Here is a 20,113-nt window from a genome sequence, read left to right on the forward strand (position 1 = left end):
AATGTTATTGGCGTGACATCTGCGATGAAAATGTGTGAGATTCTTAACAACAAGTATCTTACGAAGAGTGTTGAGAATGATAGATCTTCTATCACCTATAGTGAAGTGACTAATGCATTGATAAATTTTGATTTGAGACGGAAGGATAAAGAATCTTTCAGAGCTAGTACTTCAAGAGAAGCCTTGTCGACAAGAGGAATGAGTCTCTATCCTAGAGGTGGTAATCGAGGCAGGTCAAAGTCAAAAGGCCACTACCAAATTACGAAAAACTAGTGTGCTTTCTGCAGAGAACAATGACATTGAAAGAGAGATTGCCCGAAGCTGAGAGAGAAGGAGAATAGCAAGAATAAGGGCCCGAAGGCCAATGAGGTAAATGTTGCTAAGAATGGTTACGATTTTTGATGATTCATGTTTTCTCTATTGATTATTCCAGAGATTAAATATGCGGAAGCATCAGATTGGATGTTGAATTCTGGTGCTACTTATCATGTGACTCCTCGGAGAGATTGGTTTACATCTTTCGAGAAACTCGATGGGGGTATGGTGGTTATGGGAAACAATTAATCTTGTGGCATTTGTGGAATAGGTACCGTCAGGATTCAGATGCATGATGGAGTTTTTAGAGAGTTAAATGAAGTAACGTTTGTTCCTCAACTGAAAAAAAGAACATTATTTCTATTGGAGCTTTAGAGGCAAAGGGATTCAATGTAACTTTTGAGAACGGTGTAGCTACAGTTACTAAAGGACCGTTGGTAGTGATGAAAGGTGACTGCAATAGAATCTCTATTATCTAAATGGAAGTACCAAGATAGACCAGGTAGCTTCAGTAATTTTAGAGGCAGATGCTAGCAGACTTTGATATTTCAGACTTGGGCACATAAGGAAAAAATCATTGTAGACGTTGTGTAAGCAGGGATTATTAAAAGGAGCCAATAGTGGAAAAATTAAATTTTGTGAGTACTGTATTCTTAGCAAGAAGACTAAAGTGAAGTTCGGGACAGCCATTCATAGGATAACCGACATCTTAAACTACATGCACATGGATGTATGGGGTCCTACCAAGACGGCATCACTTGGTGGTCGATATTGGTTCGTTATGTTTGTAGATGACTATTCTAGGCATAGTTGGGTGTACACTATGAAGCAGAAGAGTGAAGTCCTAGAGATATTTATGGAGTGAAAGAGAAGATTAGAACTACAGACAGGGAGAAAGATCAAGATGTTGAGATCCAATAATGGTGGAGAGTACACATCAGACCCCTTTCAGTAGCTATGTCGAGACGATGGCATAGAGAGACACTTCATAGTTAGTCATACATCGTAACAGAATAGGGTGACAGAGAGGTTGAATTGGTCTTTACTAGAAAAAAAAATATGATGTTCGTTATCGCAGAGTGGTTTAGAGAAGATCTTTTGAGCTGATGCACTTACATATGTGAGCCACCTCATTAATAGGTTTTCTTCATCTGCGATAGAGGGGAAGACCCCTATGGAGATGTGGTCGGGAGAACCAACACATGACTATGATCAGCTCAAGGTTTTTGAGGTGCCCTGTATTTTATCATGTCAAAACTGATAAGTTGAAACCTCAAGCGAGGAAGGTCATCTTTGTGGGTTTTAAGCATGGTGTGAAAGGATACAAGCTTTGGAATCCAGTTGATAAAAAGATTGTGTTGAGCAGAGACGTCACTTTTGATGAGGCTTCACTCTTAAAGCCTCCCAGCTCTCATCAGGTGGAGAGTACCCCGACATGAGAGACATTGTAGATGGTAGAGATTGATGCAGCTCTACAGTATTCAGATGAGACCTTATCTATTAGAGTGCCGACTGAGGTGACGCTAGGTGAGCACAGTGATGATTTAAGGGATACAAGTACAACAGAGTATGATTAGGGACCAACGGCTCTGGTTCAGGATTCTATTGCAGTTTGGAGACCCAGGAGAGACATACGGTTGCCAGCGAGGTATACAGATACAGTGGTTGCTTATGCACTTCCGGTGGAGAGTGTCGATGAGATGGTTCCTACTACCTTCAAAGAGGCTGAACAGAGTTGTGAGACTGATATGTGGCAGGAAGCTATGCTGTAAGAGATGGAGTCTCTTTAGAAGAATGACACATGAGAGCTTGTCGAGCTTCCAAAAGAACGGAAGGCGATTGGTTGTAAATTAATGCATACCAAGAAGGAGGGCATTCAAGACACTCCAGTGAGATTCAAAGCTAGGTTGGTAGCGAAGTGTTATGCACATGAAGAAGGTATTGATTTCAATGAAGTCTTCTCTACGGTGGTGAAGCACTCTTCTATTCGGATCTTACTAGTTTTGGTGGCACATTATGGTTTGAAATTAGATCAATTGGATGTGAAAATGACATTTCTTTATGGTGATATTGATGAAGAAAATTATACGACTCGGCCATTGGGGTTTCGAGCTGCAGGGAAGGAAATTTTGGTTTGTAGATTGAAGAAGTCGCTATACAGGTTGAAACAATCTCCAAGACAATGGTATAGGCGATTTGATGGGTTTATGATCGACAAATCATTCATTAGGAGCCAGTTTGATCCTCACGTGTACTATCACAAGCTTTATGGAGATGTGTATATTTATTTGTTATTTTATGTCGATGACATGTTGGTTGCTTCCATTTCCAGATCCACCATAGATGAATTGAAGATACAGCTTTCAAATGAGTTTGAGATAAAGGATTTGGGTGAAGCAAAGCGTATTTTGGGGATGGAGATTGGTAGAGATAGAGATAATGACAAAATTTGTTTAATACAGATGGCTTATTTGAAGAAGGTGTTACAACGATTAAATATTAAAATAGAGACAAAGTCAGTCAGTGTACCTTTGGGAGCCCATTTGAAGCTTTCACCTGATCTTTCACCAAAGTTAATTGAAGATAGAGAGTTGATGTTGAAGACTCCTTATGCAAGCACAGTGGGAAGTTTAATGTAAGCAATGGTATGTACAAGACCGGATCTATCATAGACAGTTAGCATGGTTTCACGATACATGCATGACCCAAGTCCGGGTCATTAGGATGTCATGAGGTAGATTTTAAGGTACATTCAATGTACTCTCAATGTTGGTTTGATGTTTAAGCGGGACACTAGTGGTGGGCAATTGTGCATTGGATACGTCGATTCAGACTATGTTGGAGATTTGAATAAGCATCGGTCGACGACGGGGTATGTGTTCACTTTGACCCATGCGCCGGTGTGTTGGAGATGCACCTTGCAGTCTACAGTTGTTTTGTCGACAACAGAGACAGAGTATTATTAGGTCCTTTTGTTTTAATGATGTTTAACAAACAATTTATAACTAATATTGTTTGTCTAGTATTTGTGTTTTGTATTTATTCTGGGCAAATAATAAGTTGGAGGATGGATGGAATCAAGCATTCACGATCATATCTAATAGAGGTTGGCAGAATAGTGGTTGAAGCCTATGTAATTCAAGTTGAAGATCTAAGTTCAAGCTTCATCCGCAAGTTTATCAAGTCGAGCTCATTGAAGATATTCATCAAGCTTGGGTAATTTAGTTTAAGTTTTATATTATGTGTGTTAAGTACTCTAAGCTCAATATCATATACACACATATTTTATTTGGTTTCTATGTATATATATATATACATGTTTCATATTTGTTAAATGCATATTGTACAAAACCTCATTTTTGCATAGTATTGAGTTATTAGTTTATAGACTTAACAATCATAACATACATCTTTTATTAAGTCTATAAAATCAGTTTATAAAGTTTCAAAACATGGTTTATGTCCAATGTCAAAAACAAGTGTTTTTCATTTACATGTTTTGGACTATTTTGTAAAATGAAGAGATTTATCTTTTGGGAGTTTTTTTTTAAAAATCAGTTTTTGTAGCATGTTTATTATCATGTCTACAATCATTTTCTAAAATTTTATATTTTTATGATTTTATTTGCTATTTTTAAAGGTAGTTTGAAAATTAGATTTTTGTTTCAAAACAGGCTGATAACCTGTTATCAGTCGACTGATGACATCAGTCGACTGATGAGTCGACTGAAGAAATTACCTGGAATGTCAAAAAGTTTTTGTTTTATTTTGGTCGACTAACCAGTTGACTGATAAGATCACCAGTCGACTGATAAGGTCGTTAGTTGACTGATGAGCTAGAAAATGCCTCTAACGGTCAGCTCATCAGTCGACTGATGGCATAACGGCTAGTTTGTTCAGTCTTTGTCATGTTTTAGTTTTTTAGTCTTTTTGTTGGGGTTTCTTGATCTTTGGGGTTTCCTATAAATACCCCCTTATGCCCAGCTCTATATATATAACCAAGAATGTTTTAAACAAGTTTAACAAGGGTTTAAAGTTTGTTTTAGTTTGTTTAAAAGAGAGTTTAAGAGTTTTGTTTGTGAAGAGAATTTTACAAGAGCAAGTGGAGATCATTTATTGTGTTTGAGCATCCAACTCTTCTCCCTCTTTCTCTTGATCTATAGAGAAGTTTTTCTAAACTCTATTTCTAGCAATTTATATGTTTGAACTTAATTTCCATAAGCTAGATTTACATTGAGCTTAATTTTTATTTATTTATCTCTTTGTTCACACACAACCTATTGAGCTTATTGTATTTACATTCATAGTATAATTTGGGTTGTGGGTTTGTGACTTAGAGTGTGAGGTTATATTGTGTTCTCACCTTGTTTAGAGAACAAATCATTTGTTGATTTGAGTACTTAATTATGAGGTTCACTTTGTATTGCACTAGTACACCGAGAGGAGTGTGTGGTGAGAGACGGGATCGTCCTAAGAGGAGTAGGATAGGTGGTAATGCCTAGAGAGATGTTATAATTCCTAACACTTGAGGGAGACGGGCTAGAGACCAACACTTAAGGTGGTATTTAGTGTAGTTATATTGTGAGTGTTGTAAAGTTTTCGGTTAGCTAGAAAACCGAGTGTATAGTTGTGGACGTTGTTGGTAAACGTTGAAAACCGACATTGTGAGGTGTAAACGTTATTCGGGTGAGCGTTGAAAACCCGGTTGTGTAGTGGATTTCTCCCCGGGAGTGGGGAGCAGAGACGTAGGACGGAAGGTCCGAACTCCGTGATCATTTGATTGTATTTGAGTTTGCATTGGCGTTCATTTATACTTGTGCTCGTTGCTCATATCGCCATTGTCTCATTATTTAATTTGTCCACTATATTGTTTGCACCATTTGTTTACCCTTGTTTATATTGCTTATCCTTGTATATATCTCATTGCATATCTTATTTGCTAGGATATTTTTTATAAGTTTTTAATTAGCATTAAATCAGATTAGATTAGCATAAACCATATCCACACCCCCCCCTCTAGGGTTCTTTCCTAGTTGTATTAGGGTACTTTCAAGTATATGGTGATTACAAAGGCTATTAATGAGGTAATTTGGCTTCAAGGACTTTTGGAGGATCTTGGTGTTTCGTAGCGATCTGTCACCATTCATTGTGAGAGCATGAGTACTATCTATTTGGCGAAGAATCAAGTTTTTCATGCGAGAATGAAGTACATCGATGTTCACTATCACTTTGTCTAGGATGTTCTTAAAGATGGGGATGTGGAGCTTGTGAAAATTCACACAAAAGGCAATCTAACAGATATGCTCACAAATGTGGTCCCTAGCAGCAAGTTCGACCACTGTGGAAACTTGTTGCAAATTTACACTTGTTTAGGCCTGTCAAGGCCATTGGGAGGAACTACGGGAGGCTTGATCCCTTAGGAGAGGTGGTACGTAGGCAACCATATTGGTGCAGTTGGATTTGGAGAAACGACGCATTGGTGCTCGTGTTGGTGTCGGCTCAGTTTTGGGAACACTTCGCCGAGGAAGAGAATTATTGCAAGAGGGTGCAAATACAGGAAAAATTCAAAGCTGGTAAAATAGATCTGGTAGGTCGACTGGTTTCTTAGATCAGTCGATCAATAACTTGCACACTATAGAAACTAAAAATTTCCACTGGACAGTCGACTAATGATGCCTTGTCGGTCGACCGATGAATACCTATCGGTTGACTGATGAAGCTTCATCAATCGACCGATAGTAGGTTCCTAGCCTGTTTTGGATTTGGGTGTTTATATAAATAGTAACACGTTTGTTAGGGTTTTTAATCAGAGAAAAGAGGTTGTTTTGAGCACTTTGAGAGGGAGTGAGATCTTGTTGGTTAGGGTTATTGTGAGTGTTTGACAATTGTAACCCATTGTGTTTCTCCTCCATATAGTGAAATCTCCCCATCCTCTCTCCATGGATGTTGGAAATTTACCGAATCACGTAATTCTATGTGTTTGTGATTGGTTTTGGTCGTTTCATTGTGAATTGTGCTCGTGGTATTCTTTGTTCGTTGCTTACCGACTTGTTGTGAATTGAGTCTGCTTCCGCTGGATGCAACAGTAGCTAGATCACATAAAATCCGTGGAGCCTTTTTTTAAAAATTGCACCAAAAAGTCTAAAGTGGAACTGGGTTAAAGATTAGGAGAGAGTTTGCTCATTGAAGTCACTACTTGCATTTTTTCACTCTAGTGATATTGTGCATGAGAATTAAGATAGCATCACAATAATCTGATTCAAATGTCACTTGTCGGGTATTTAATGTGTAGTCAAAGGAAATATATTAGTGTATTTCAGCTTTAGAAGATAACATAAGAGTCGAAAACAAAGCGGGACGTGAAATAGGGCGAAACAACATCGACAGGCGGCGAGACAGATTGTCTTGACCGACAGGAACTTTATTCAGCTAACCGGTCGGTTAGACTGGTCAACTTGACTAGTTTTGGTCTGCTTTGAAACTCTATTCGGGTTAGGACTTCTATTGAGTTATGTATCTAATATTAGGGTCTGTAAAAGATGTCTTCCATGTCTAATGTTAAAAGAAGCGAAAGAGATTTGCAAATTATAAAAGATAGGTTGAGAGAACTAAGGAGAGAAATCTAGGATTTTGAGAGAATTTTTTTGGTGAGTTTGAGAGAGAATTTCTTGTGGAATTTTTGGAGCTCTTACGAGAAAGATTTTATCTTTGTAATCTCTTATATAAAGAAAACTCATATCTCTTCCTATAAACACAAGCAATTGCTGATCCATGTAAAATATGTGTCTTTGCTCTTGTTTCTTTTTTGGTGTTTATTGTTTTCTCTTATGTTTTAACAAGTAGTTTCTCAGAATTTCCACATTGCTGGGTGATTGATGGTCTACGAAGGAGGACATCTAACCGATGTATTCGGTAACGCTTCCGTAGAATACACTTTTGTAGAATTGGCAGAAAGTTCAGGTTTCAGCAGATTGGGTGGCGGTCGACCGGCGTGGTCGACCGCATTCGTGCACAAGGTTTACTGGGCTTCGGTGTTGGTGGCGGTCGACCGGCGCGGTCGACCGCAGATGTTTCTGCTCTGGTGGCGGTCGACCGCCGCGGTCTTTGGGTGTTTTTTAGGGTTAAGAGCAAGGACGAATTTGAGCAGATTGAGAGAGTTTTCTTTGGGCTTCTATTCTAGGAGCAATTGGAGAGATTGAGAGTTGATTGTTGAGGGTTTATGAGAGATTTGTAACCCTAGTTTGTTCCTCTTGATTTCTAATAGTGAAAACTCCCCCCTCCTTGCCCCGTGGACGTAGGTATCTTGCCGAACCACGTAAAACTGGTGTTTGATTGTTTGTGCTATTGATTTTGGTTGTTGGTTTATCTTTTCTCGGCGATTGGTTTGGATTCTCGAGGCACAACAAGTGGTATCAGAGCTCCGGGCAACGCTTGAGCTTTTTTGGGAGGTGTAGATCAGTTGGGAAGTTCTTCTAGAGCTTCGATTGGTGATAAAGGTGGGATCTTTGTGGTAGAGTTTCTATCTTTTTCAAGTTGGATCTATTTCCTATTTGTTCCGCAATTGTTTATTTGTGTGCTTTGAGATTATGGCCGGAAAAGATAAAAGTGGGAAGGGTTCTTCTAGTGTGAGGGCCGTCCAAAGTTTGAATATACATTCTATGAAAATAGATGTGGAAAAGTTCAACGGCACAAATAATTTTGGACTTTGGAGATGCGAAGCCATGGATGCGCTAAATGCGCAAAATTTGGAAGATATGTTAGAGTTGGATGGGAAACCAGACAACATAGATGAAAAGGTTTGGAATAAGATGAATAGAACGGCGTGTGGTGTGATTAGGTCTTGCCTTACCCAAGATCTAAAATATGATGTGATAAATGAAACTTTGGCAAAGAAGATTTGGGAGGTCCTAGAGGGCAAATATTTGACAAAGAGCGTGGAAAATCATTTGCATTTGAAGAGGAGGCTTTATCGCTTCCAATTGAAGAATGGGACATCCATTAGTGATCACATGAACCACTACACGAAGCTACTTGCAGATTTGGCGAACGTAGATGTCATTGTTGAAGATGAGGATAAAGCATTATTGTTATTGAGTTTCTTGCCCGACGAGGAATATGAGACCTTCGTCCTCACTCTTATTAATGGGAAGGCATCTCTTTCGTATAGTGAGGTCACCGCAGCCCTTGTGAACTATCAACTTCGAAAGAAGGACAAGGAGACTTCCATCGAGCCGGTTGCGGGTGCATTGGTTGCAAGAGCTAAAAGTCCAAACCGTGGGAGAAGATCGCAGTCTAGAGGGGGGCATCCTGCAGTTGGTAGGAATCAGTGTGCCTTTTGTAGAGAGGATGGACATTGGAAAGCCGAATGCCCAAAATTGCAAGCCGTGAAGAATAAAGGGAAAACTATTCAAGCTTCAGAGGTAAATGTTACCAAGGCTAGTGGCGATGTTTCAGATTCTTCGGGCTATTCGTGCCCAGCTCTTCCGTCAGTTGATGTTGCCGACTCCACCGAGTGGATGTTTACATCCTCTGGCAAAATACCATATTGGACGTAGTCAATGATAGGAAAACGCCAATCTTGGGACTCATACCCAATTTGAGTTGAATTCACCTCCTTGGCGCTTATGTTTCTATCATCTTCATCTTCAATATCCATATCGTATATGGGTATGCAGAGCTGATGCGTCCTTACTGTGACTAATAGTTCAGTTTACCGAGTGGATGTTGGATTCTGGTGCTACTTACCACATATGCCCTAGAAGGGATTGATTCTCCAGCTTTTAGGAGTTGGAAAGAGAGGATGCTGTTCTCATGGGTAATAATCACAGATGCCCTATTGGTGGTATTGGTATCGTTCGGATTCGGATGAGTGACGGGATGATCCGGGAGTTGGCTGATGTGAGGTTCGTTCCTCAACTGAGGAAGAACATCATTTCACTTGGGGTATTGGAGGCATCAGGCTATAGGGTGACTTTGGCGGATTCTTGCTTGAAGGTCACATCGGGGTCTATGATTGTGATGAAGGGAGTCAGGCGGAGTAACTTGTATTATATGCTTGGGAGCACGGTAGTTGATAGGGCGCTGACTACTTCTATGGCTAGACTGTGGCATTGTTTGGTGCTGGGATATATTATTGGTTATGCCGTACACAGATTGTTGAGGAGTGCTATGACCTGCAGATTGAAGTCCTGTGAGCAAATTGGGATGAGCGAGGAGACCGAGGTGGAATTCAGCACTTCTATCCACCGATCGAGGGGTCTTATTGGAGGTGTTCAGTCAGGCATTGGGGGGCCTTCCATGTATGCATCAGTGGGAGGTAATCGTTATTTTGTTTCCTATGTTGGGGATAGTACTAGGCATATTTGGGTTGCAACCAAGTCCCGTTGGTATAAAGCCCTAGTAGTCCGTAATAGTTGGAGGAGGTGTATGGGCAGAAAGGTTACCAGTCGTACTTGTTCTAGTAGGAGTCCTTTCTTGCATCGGTGCCGAGCTCATGGCAGTTGGAGACACTTCAGAGGAGAGGAGACAGTGTGGCGACTTGATGAGATGACGGATTTAGTGAGCCGTTCTTTTCTAGAGGAGGATCGGCATTGGTTGTCAAGCAGTGGATCTGGTATTCAGGCTTCGACAGGTTTGGGTCATCTTATGAGGTTGCCGACTGCTGCGTATAGAGTTGTTAGATCTGGTGGAGTTGCTTCAGTTTTTGGTTGGCGTCAGATATTTGGCTACTCAGCACTTGGTCACATCATTGATGTGAGATTGGATCCGATTGCGCATTTGGGATTCAGAGGCTCGTTCGGCTATCAGTGGGGAGCTTCTGAGTTTGGTCTGAGCAGGTTTGTCACTTTGGACTCTCGGCAGGTGGAGAGTATTGATCAGGTCAGAGGGATATCGCAGCGGGTGGAGGTTGATGCTACTCCACATTGGGTGGGGATTTCCCCACATACTCCAGGTCATTCTGCATTGGTTGGGATTCCAGCTGAGGTGGCACAGCATGAGAGTCATTTATTTATGGGTGCAGATGATGAGGTAGTTGATTTGGATGCAGCTGATGGATATGTTTTGGATACGGCCATTGTTACATCTCAGGTAGAGGTGTTGGATTGTTTTCAGATTGGGGTCGTTGATGATGCTATCAGCCGCAGGTTGGATTGAGGGCCTTTGGAGGCCCATAGGGTGAACTACGTGAAGGCTTGATTCCTTGGGCAAGAGGATACGTAGGCAGTCTTTATGATGCAGCCGATTTGGTGAGCGACATCGACATTTGGGGAGAGTGTTCGCACTCCCATTTGGGTCTCAGCAAGTGAGGCATTTGGTGTAGTCGGTGTAGGCTCAGTTGTTTGGTGAGTAGACACAGTTGGTTTGGGGTTGAGTGTTCGCACTCCCGTTTGGATCTCGACGTGTTGTGATTGGAGTCCGTTGTCACTTTGGGCTTGCTGCTGGATGGAGGGCGGTCGACCGACCCGGTCGACCGCGATGGATCGCGGTCGACCGTGCCGGTCGACCGCCGAAGCGGTTTTGGGCTGGGTCTGTTTTCCAGACCCGTTTCGTTTGGGTTTTCTATAAATACCCAAACTTGGTTTTAGGGTTTGTAAGCAAGGGGTTTTAGCAGCCATTGAGGGTGAGTTCTTGGGCTTCTATTGTTGGAGCAATTGGAGATGTTAAGAGTGAGTTGTTGAGGGTTTTGGTGAGAGATTGTAACCCTAGTTTGTTCCTCTTGATTTCTAATAGTGAAAACTCCCCCCTCCTTGCCCCGTAGACATAGGCATCTTGCCGAACCACGTAAAACTGGTGTTTGATTGTTTGTGCTATTGATTTTGGTTGTTGGTTTATCTTTTCTCGGCGATTGGTTTGGATTCTCGAGGCACAACAACTTTTGCATCGAACACCAGTCGATGACCAACAATTGCCATCAGATTGCGAGTAGCATGCACAAAAATCGGATTGCGAGTGGCATGCACAAACAGTTGTTGCATGAGTGTACATTTTGGTGCATAAAAAGGAAGCTCAACTCTTAAGACGCGTTACAATGTCAAATTATGATGTTCAATCCTCACCACAAATTTGAGGACAAAACATTCATCAGTTTCAAACACAAAAGGGGGGAATTGTTTTTCTGTTGTTTCTTATATCTTCTTTAAGTTATACTAAAGCAGGCTTCCACTTATAATATTTCATTCAAAATGGTGTCATGTTGACACTTTCTTATTTAGAATAACCAAATATCTTATCTTCTGGAGTTACCAAACACCTTATTTTCTTAGGGCCTGTTCGTTTGCCTTAAAAAAAAAATGGGAAATCAAAGAAATGGAAAATGAAGAATTGTTTTGGAGTGTTCGGTTGGCTAAAAAAAAAGGAAATCAAAGAAATGGAGATGAGATGAGATGAGTTGTCACATTATTATTGGATGATGTGAGTGATTTTTTAAGAAAACTAGTTTTGATGTTGTTCGGTTGGCGAAAAAAATAAGGAAATGAATTATAAGAAACCTATTTCCTGTAGTTTTCTTGTTTTCTTTTGTTCGGTTCATTCTTAAAAATAAGAAATGAAATGAGATGAGATGAGTTGTCATTGTATTATTGGTTGATGTGAAGAAAGATTAAGAAATGTGTTTTCACAACTTTTTGGGATGAAATGGAAGAAATGAAATGTTAATGAGATGAGGTGAATTGTTATAATATTCTATTCGATGATGTGAGTGATTTGAAATAATAAAAAGAGATGAGTTGAGTGATGTTTGGATGAAAATAATATTTTATTAGATGTGATGGATGAGTTGTTAGATGAAAATAATATTTTATTAGATGTGGTGGATGAGTGGTTAGATGAAAATAATATTTTATTAGATGATATGGATAAGTTGTTGGATGAAAATAATATTTTATTGGATGTTGTGGGTGAGTTTTAGGGATGGAAATGGAAGAAATGGGTTATTTTAAGATTTCCACTATTTCCATTTCCATTTCTTGCTTTTTTGAAAACAAACGAACAGGCCCTTAACAGAAAAGAAGAATCCCCCACCCCTAATGAGTAATGACATGACATTTCAGTGACCCAGTCGGCCAGTCCCAGTGTAATCCAAACGATCTCATCTCGAAATAATTGTATAATCACTTAATTTATAGTCTTCTTGAAATGCACTATTGAGACGTAGAGCTGAATTTGAATACTAACTAAATGGACAGTTAAAAGAAAAAGAAAATTAAATTTGTATTTTGTGCTGTTTTTATTAAAATAATAGTATTAGGTTATTAACAAAATAAGATAACTTATAAGAAAGGCATTATTATTTACTAATATTATTAATTTTTAATCAAACTAACTAATGTCCATTTTAATATATATACTACCTTTTTCTTATTATTACTTCAGTACACTTATTTTATAAAAAGTTTGTTCCTATCTTCTATAGGGTTAAGTGCACTTTAATAACTAACAACTTGAACTTTGATATCCTTAAAGTTTAAATTTGCTCAAAAAGCACCCAAAGTTTCATTAATTTGGACTTTAATATGTCCCTTTACATCACCTGTGAGAATTATGTTTAAATCACGCGACGCGATGACCACATAAAAATATTTAGACTTTTACTCCCGTCACCACCGTATTGACTTTGTTCCTCCTTTAACTATTTAACACCTAAGTCACTGAAATTAAAGTATTAATCCACTTGTTTACTGTGTGACTTAAATTTGACATTAGACTGCAACAAAGGCACCACTTGGGAAAAAATTATCCACAGACAAAAACAGAAGTATTAAAGTTAGAAGTGGTGAAAACTTGTGGGCATTTTTTCGGGTCAAGTTTAACTTCAGTGTATCAAAACTAGAAATCAATGAAACCTTAAGGTATTAAACTGAAATAAACCATATTACATTTGAAAATTTTAAATTTTATCATGTCTTATGTTCTAATTACTACTATGTTTCTATTATTGATTTTCACGTTATAATAAGCTTTTTATTCTCTCTTACAAGGATACTAGTTTAGCATTGGGCTTGGTCTAGAGCTTGGGCTGGGCTTGGTCCTTACTAAGTACGCGTCATTGAAAATATTGGGCCTACAGACTCCTTGCCCAACAATTTTAAACCCAACTACATAAAAATTATAATTTCGTCTTTTCCCCGTCTCTCCTCTTTTGCCCTAATAATACCGCGACGAGGACGACGACGATAAAAAAACCCTAGCTTTTACCTGGTAATCACACTTAGCAAAATCACTTCTTGTTTGAGTTTAACATAGTAGGATAAATTTTCAGCTAAGTTTAGATAGCAATTGCAAATGGACCCCCACCCCCCCCCCCCCCCCCCCCAACACTATGGATTCTCTGAATTGGGAGTCAGCGTTTTTGGGAACTTAAATCTTTTACTGGAGATTAGAAAGATGAAAGTTTTACAGATTGGGACCTAAATTTGGGCCCATGCTTTAAAATGTAGGGTATTTCAGATATAAACTCATGTTTGGGCTTCAGCTTGGACTCGGATTTCATTCAAACCAAATATATTTTACAACTAGCATCTGAAGCCCTAAAACCTTGGATTTCAAATTACAACCCTGGGTATTCCCTCAAATCCCGACGCCGATTCCTCGTCTCCCTCAAAATCGCGATCGGTCTCTCTCTCTTCCCCCGATTCCTCCTCTGTTAAAAAAAAAACACACACACTCTCTCTCCTCTCTCTCTCTCTCTCTCTCAAATCGCGATCGGTCTCTCTCTCTTCCCCCGATTCCTCTTCTCCCTCAAAATCGCGATCGGTCTCTCTCTCTTCCCCCGATTCCTCTTCTCTGTTAAAAAACTCTCTCTCTCTCTCTCTCTCTCTCTCTCTCTCTCTCTCTCTCTCTCTTTCCTCTTCTCTTCCCCCGATTCCTCTTCTCTGTTAAAAAACTCTCTCTCTCTCTCTCTCTCTCTCTCTCTCTCTCTCTCTCTCTCTCTTCTCGAGCCCTAATACCCCTCTCAAGAGTCCGCTGTTAACCCTAATCGGACTGTTCGATCTCTCGCTAGGGTTTACATCTCCTCTCTCCACTCTCTAGTCTGTGGTATGCATTAGGGTTTGGTGATCTTGATGGGCTTTTGACCAATTTCTTAGCAATTAATAATGCTTACTGCTAATGGTTGTGAATGATTGCAATTCCAGGAAAATTTTTGGGGAAATCCTCTTTGTTTGAGCAAAGGGAGCTTCTGTAGTCTCAAATCTCACAGGTATATAACAATATTTTATTTAATCATGATTTAGTTGATTGAGTGACCTTAATTATCTGCAAAATTTGGGATAAGATGGTGATGTCTTTAGATCATGTTTTATGGTTTGCTCATAGTTTGCTTTGTTTTTGGGTGGTTAAATTTTTTATTTATTTATCAATATCATGACAAAGCCTGCATTAATGATAGGCGGGCATTTATCATTGTGAAAGCAGTTAATATTTTCTAATAATTTTTGAAAGTTGAGGGCACTTGAAATGTTTTCACAAGTTAGGTTGTGGTTTATGAATTTTAGATCTTCTTTAGGTTGAAACTTCTAGTAATAAATATATATGTTGTTGACTAGCATGCATGTTGCAATGTGAACTTGGAAGTGTTCGGATGGCAAAGCTTAATTGTTGTCATTTTTCATTACCTTCAAGGTGCTACATAACTTTTGTCCCATGTTACACGGATAAGGGTGCAAGTGCGAACATACATATTAAAATTAATAATCTATATGAGATTGATATTGTTTTTTATTCACATGTTGTGAGAACTAAATACGTTATACCATTTTTATGTTTCTATTACTGAGCAGGTTATAAATTGAAAAACCGCTCATTTTTTTTTTTAACTAGATACCGAAACAACCCTTTAAAATCATATTTGTGAACTAGGCATGTGCTAAAAACAAACATGTCCCAAAACTAACAAGTTGCATAAATTTGAGGTTGAATGTATGATAAATTCAAGAAGTGTATCATGAGTTTTTAAACTAAAACATGTTATATAATGAGTACACGTCTAAGTAAATGTATTCAAGAATTGTCCAAGGAGTGTCGAACACAGACACAAATATGGGAAGTGTCGGACACGGATACGGCTTACCTAGCTTATGTCATATGAAGTGGTCTTAACTATTGCATTTGATATAAAGAAGAGGGGTTGAGAGAGCAAGTGGTTTTAAGTATTGCATTTGATTTAAAGAAGAGGGGGTGAGAGAGAAAGAGTATATTTTCTTTAAATATGTATTTCAGATACAAATTCATGTATAAGAGTATATTTTCTCTAAACATGCATTTCTAATCCAAATTCATGTATTATAAAGTGTATCCAAACACTAGATTTTAAATCAAAGATTTTAAATCCTTGAATTTAATTAAGAGATCCAAACAAGGGATTTACCAAAATTTGGAGTTCAAATCCTAGATTTCAAATCTACCTCCAAATCTCACCCAAATGCAACCTAAAGTAATTGGCAAGGTTTTAAATATCGGATATCGGGAAAATATCAGATGGTCAAAATTCATATCGGATTGCGGATATCGGGGAAATATCGGGGATATTTGGTAAATATCGGAATGTCATAATGAATGTTTGCATACATAGTATAATGCATTAAAATATAATCTCAACACATACATAGTATAATGCATTAAAATATAATCTCAACATATGTAATGAAATTTAAGCATACAAAATATGAATAATATATGTTTAGGATCACTAATCAACCTTCTAAAATAAACAAAAGTGCAAAACAACGTTGCAACATTCGATCAGCTTTTTTTAGGGCAAAATGTCATTTGATATAATAGGGAAATCTTGATATCTTGTCCAAAAATTCCAAACACGGTATATTATTTTGCAACAAGCTATATAAAAAGATATATTGGTCCACATATCGGCTAATATATCGGCCATATCGGGGATTTATCACTCAAAATAGCCAAAAAGCGGAAAAGGATATTTAAAGAGCTAATATATCGGCCATATCGGGGATTTATCACTCAAAATAGCCAAAAAGCGGAAAAGGATATTTAAAGACCATATCGGTTGCGGCAAGCCCTGTAAAAGGATATATCGGGGGATATATCAGGCCATGTTGGGGATATTTAAAACAATGGTAATTGGAAATTCATATGGAAACCTATTAATTGGAAGCAAAAATCTACAATCTCCAATGCACCTCAAAATGACAGGCCCAGCTTTCCTCATAGCCAAATAAAGTAAGTATATTAAGTTGGACTTTTGTGGCACATATATTATTATTCTATAAATCTCCACATTTTGTTTGTTTATCCTTCTAAAGTACTAATTGCATGCACACCCATCGAAACCTATTAAATCTCTGACTAAACCCAAATCATTAATTAAATCTACATAAAGTCATTTTTTGTTATTAGATATGTTAGATTAATATTTATAACTTTATAGTAATGATAATTAATGTGATATTTTGATGGTGCTTTACATAATGTAAGGATTAGAATTTTAATCATTATGTAAAGTCTAGGGGCACGTGACCATTATGCAAACTTTTCTGAATTTGATCTATAATATGATAATAATGACGCCGAAAGGGTCATAACAAAGTGAGTTAAGGAAATTATAACCGAAATCGTCATAACAAAGTGAGTTAAGGAAATTATAACCGAAATCGTCATAACAAAGTGAGTTAAGGAAATTATAACCGAAATCGTCATAACAAAGTGAGTTAAGGAAATTATAACCGAAATCGTCATAACAAAGTGAGTTAAGGAAATTATAACCGAAATCTTTCTTCTATTAATCTAGGATTCTAGCTAACCATACTTCTTAAATTTAAATTTCTTATATTTAGTGAAAAGGAAATAGGGTGAGCCCGGGTTTAACTAATGGATATTTATGCATCTAATGCATAATATAGGCAGTGTTGAAAAAAGCCCCGCTTTTGATGCTTATGTGCTTCGCAAGGTGGAAGCGGTGCCTCACTGCTCCGCTTTCATTAAAAGCGGCCAATCAAAGTGGGCGTGGTGCATTCTGCTCGAAAACGTGATAGAAAGCTCGTAAAAGCATTGTGAAGCGCTTAAAAACACTAAAAAGTGCTTAACAACGCTTTGAAAAAGTAAAATACGAGTTTATATTATACCCTAGGGTAAAACCCGATCCTGGCCCATTCTCTTAAGCAGAAATCTCTACTTCTCATCCCAGTCTCCGCTTCTGTGACTCGAGATGAAAACAAATCCTAACCCTGACTCTCGCTACAGCCACCTAATCCATTGCCTTCAGCCAACTCTGCTCCCGCCACATAATCCGCCCCCAAATTCTTCTCCAACAAGCTCCATCTTCACCATCACAACGTCAACGTCACCTTCTCTTGAGCTCCTCATTAAAGCTTACCATCACCAACCAAAGCTTACTATCAACATCACCATTTCCTGTCAAAGCTCCTCCGCCTCCTTGTCTAGTCGAAGCCACTTACTTCTCGCAATCCTCTCCTCTATATTTATACATATATAAATTGGATCGCTTTTTTTACTTAACACTTTTTGCCCTTTTTTGCTGTTAAAACCAGAAAAAGCCTGCGCGGTGCCTCACCGCTTCCCTCCGTTTTCCGCTTTTCACAACCTTGAGTATAGGTATAAATTTAATATTTCTTTAAAGGTATGGATGCAGTTAGTACTTCATGAAGGATTAATAAGAAAAATGCTAATTTCATTGGGCATATATTTGAAAAAAAAAACCTAGTAAATCTTTTAGGAACCACCCCCATACCCCGCTTACTCTTCCTTTGTTTTGAAAAATTTCATAACGGTTTGATTCAGTTTTTCTATCAGTATTTATTTCTTGACGTGATTAATACTCATGCCAGAGATAGGAGTCTCGTGCTTTATCTCATGTTATTGTCGACTGTAAATTGCCCATCTTGACTATATATTAAGTTTCATAACATGTAGTAAATCAAGCTGGTATCTATTTCCTTGAGCCTCTTGTTTCTTTTCAACAACCATACTTCAACTCCAACAAGTCCTTTCCAGCTGACATCTGCTCATGATAACAGATTCTCTAGCAACACCTATTAAGCAGTGTCAGCCAGTCTGGCTGCTTCATTGATCACAGTGGAATTATAATGCTTCAAGCATGAGTTTGGCAGCAGAATCTCCCGTGCATTCATCAAGCAGCAGCGACGATTTCGCTGCATTTCTTGATGCAGAGTTGGACGTAGCTTCTTCTGACACTTCTCCTGATGAGGATCAGGATGATGAAGAAAATGATGATGATGAAGAAGACTTTCAAGAGCCGAGTGCTAAAAGGCAAAAGGTGGAAGATTTAGAACCTACAAAAGAGCTTGAAGGCTCAAATGTAAACACTTCATCAGAACCTATGGATGAGGATATATGCCCTCCACATCCTGGTTTTATTAAAGGTATGTGCATGAGATGTGGACAGATCGAAGAGGATGAATCTGGGGTAGCCTTTGGTTACATTCATAAGGATTTGAGGCTGAACAGTAAGGAAATTGATAGACTGCGTGGAGTTGATCTGAAGAACTTACTGGAAGCAAAAAAGTTGATATTGATCTTAGATTTGGATCACACTGTACTCAATTCAGCAAGACTTGTAGAAATCTCTGCTGAAGAAGAATATTTGAGACATCAGGCTCTATCCATGCAAGCCGATGCAGATAGAAGCATATTTGAATTGCCTGGTATGCATCTATTAACAAAGCTGAGGCCGTTCGTCCGTACTTTTTTAGAAGAAGCAACTAAAATGTTCGAAATTTATATATACACTATGGCTGACCGCGCTTACGCGCTAGAAATAGCCAAGATCCTGGATCCTGATAAAGTTTACTTCGACAATAGGATAATTTCAAATGCTGATTGTACTAAAAGACATCAGAAAGGCCTTGATGTAGTTTTAGGAGCAGAAAGCCTTGTACTTATTATGGATGACACAGAGATCGTGTGGCAGAGGCATAAAGAAAATCTAATTCTGATGGAAAGATATCATTTCTTTGCATCAAGCCGTCGCCAATTTGGTTTTAGTACCAAATCATTATCAGAAACGAAGAAAGATGAAAGTGAATCAGATGGCATACTTTCTATCGTTCTCAACGTTCTCAAGCGTGCTCATCAAATGTTTTTTGATGCATTTCTCGAAAAGAAGCTCTCAGCTAAAGATATAACAGAGTTATCATCAAGAGACGTAAGGAAAGTGCTTAAACTTATAAGACAGGAGATATTGCAAGGATGTAAGATTGTTTTCAGCCGTGTTTTTCCATCAAGTGCACGTGCTGAGGATCAGCCAATATGGAAATTGGCTCAACAACTGGGGGCTATTTGCTCGACTGAGGTGGATGCATCGGTTACTCATGTAGTTTCTACTGATAAGACTACAGAAAAGGCTCGCTGGGCTTTGCAGAATGGGAAGTTTTTAGTGAATGTGCATTGGATTGAAGCCGCAAATTTCTTATGGAGTCGACAAAGGGAGGAGGATTTTCAAATTACCAGCTCTCCAAAGAATCCGCCGGATTGATACAATATCAATCCTTGTTGGTTGGGTAATTTCTACGTTCTACTTCTCTAGCTGCTGTGTTAGCTCAGCTTAGTAGCTATAATCAACTTTTTAGAAGTTGCGACTTTATTTTGTAAATCTTGAAATAAACTATTGTGTTGTTGTTAGATAGATTGGAAAGCCAATCCATATCAATTTTATCCCCAGGATTTTGATAGTTGAGCTATTATTCTGTTCCTGTGGATTTGCATACGTACACATTGTAAATTTGTTGTCTAGATGGTATTTTTAACATTTTCTTGGTAATGCTCAGTTTGATTATTGCTACAATTTATGTAA

The 20,113-nt window shown here is 38.5% G+C and overlaps 1 protein-coding gene across 2 annotated transcripts; it reads left to right on the forward strand.

Moving 5' to 3' along the window:
* Window positions 13,482-20,080, forward strand: LOC109840550 (RNA polymerase II C-terminal domain phosphatase-like 4). 2 transcript variants are annotated; one of them, XM_020409234.1, is made up of 3 exons: window positions 13,482-13,512; window positions 14,448-14,512; window positions 18,318-20,080. In XM_020409234.1, the coding sequence occupies exon 3, from the start codon at window positions 18,398-18,400 to the stop codon at window positions 19,793-19,795; it is 1,398 nt and encodes a 465-aa protein (XP_020264823.1). In that variant the 5' UTR covers window positions 13,482-13,512; window positions 14,448-14,512; window positions 18,318-18,397; the 3' UTR covers window positions 19,796-20,080. The 2 variants fall into 2 exon arrangements, with proteins under 2 accessions (XP_020264823.1, XP_020264821.1); XM_020409232.1 differs by lacking the exon at window positions 13,482-13,512 and adding an exon at window positions 14,174-14,349.

Source organism: Asparagus officinalis, chromosome 5, assembly GCF_001876935.1.
Source record: "Asparagus officinalis chromosome 5, Aspof.V1, whole genome shotgun sequence".
NCBI lineage: Eukaryota > Viridiplantae > Streptophyta > Magnoliopsida > Asparagales > Asparagaceae > Asparagus > Asparagus officinalis.

Bases quoted from the DNA above. Each gene is read 5' to 3' on its own strand.
- LOC109840550 (XM_020409234.1), top strand. From the start codon at position 18,398: ATGAGTTTGGCAGCAGAATCTCCCGTGCATTCATCAAGCAGCAGCGAC.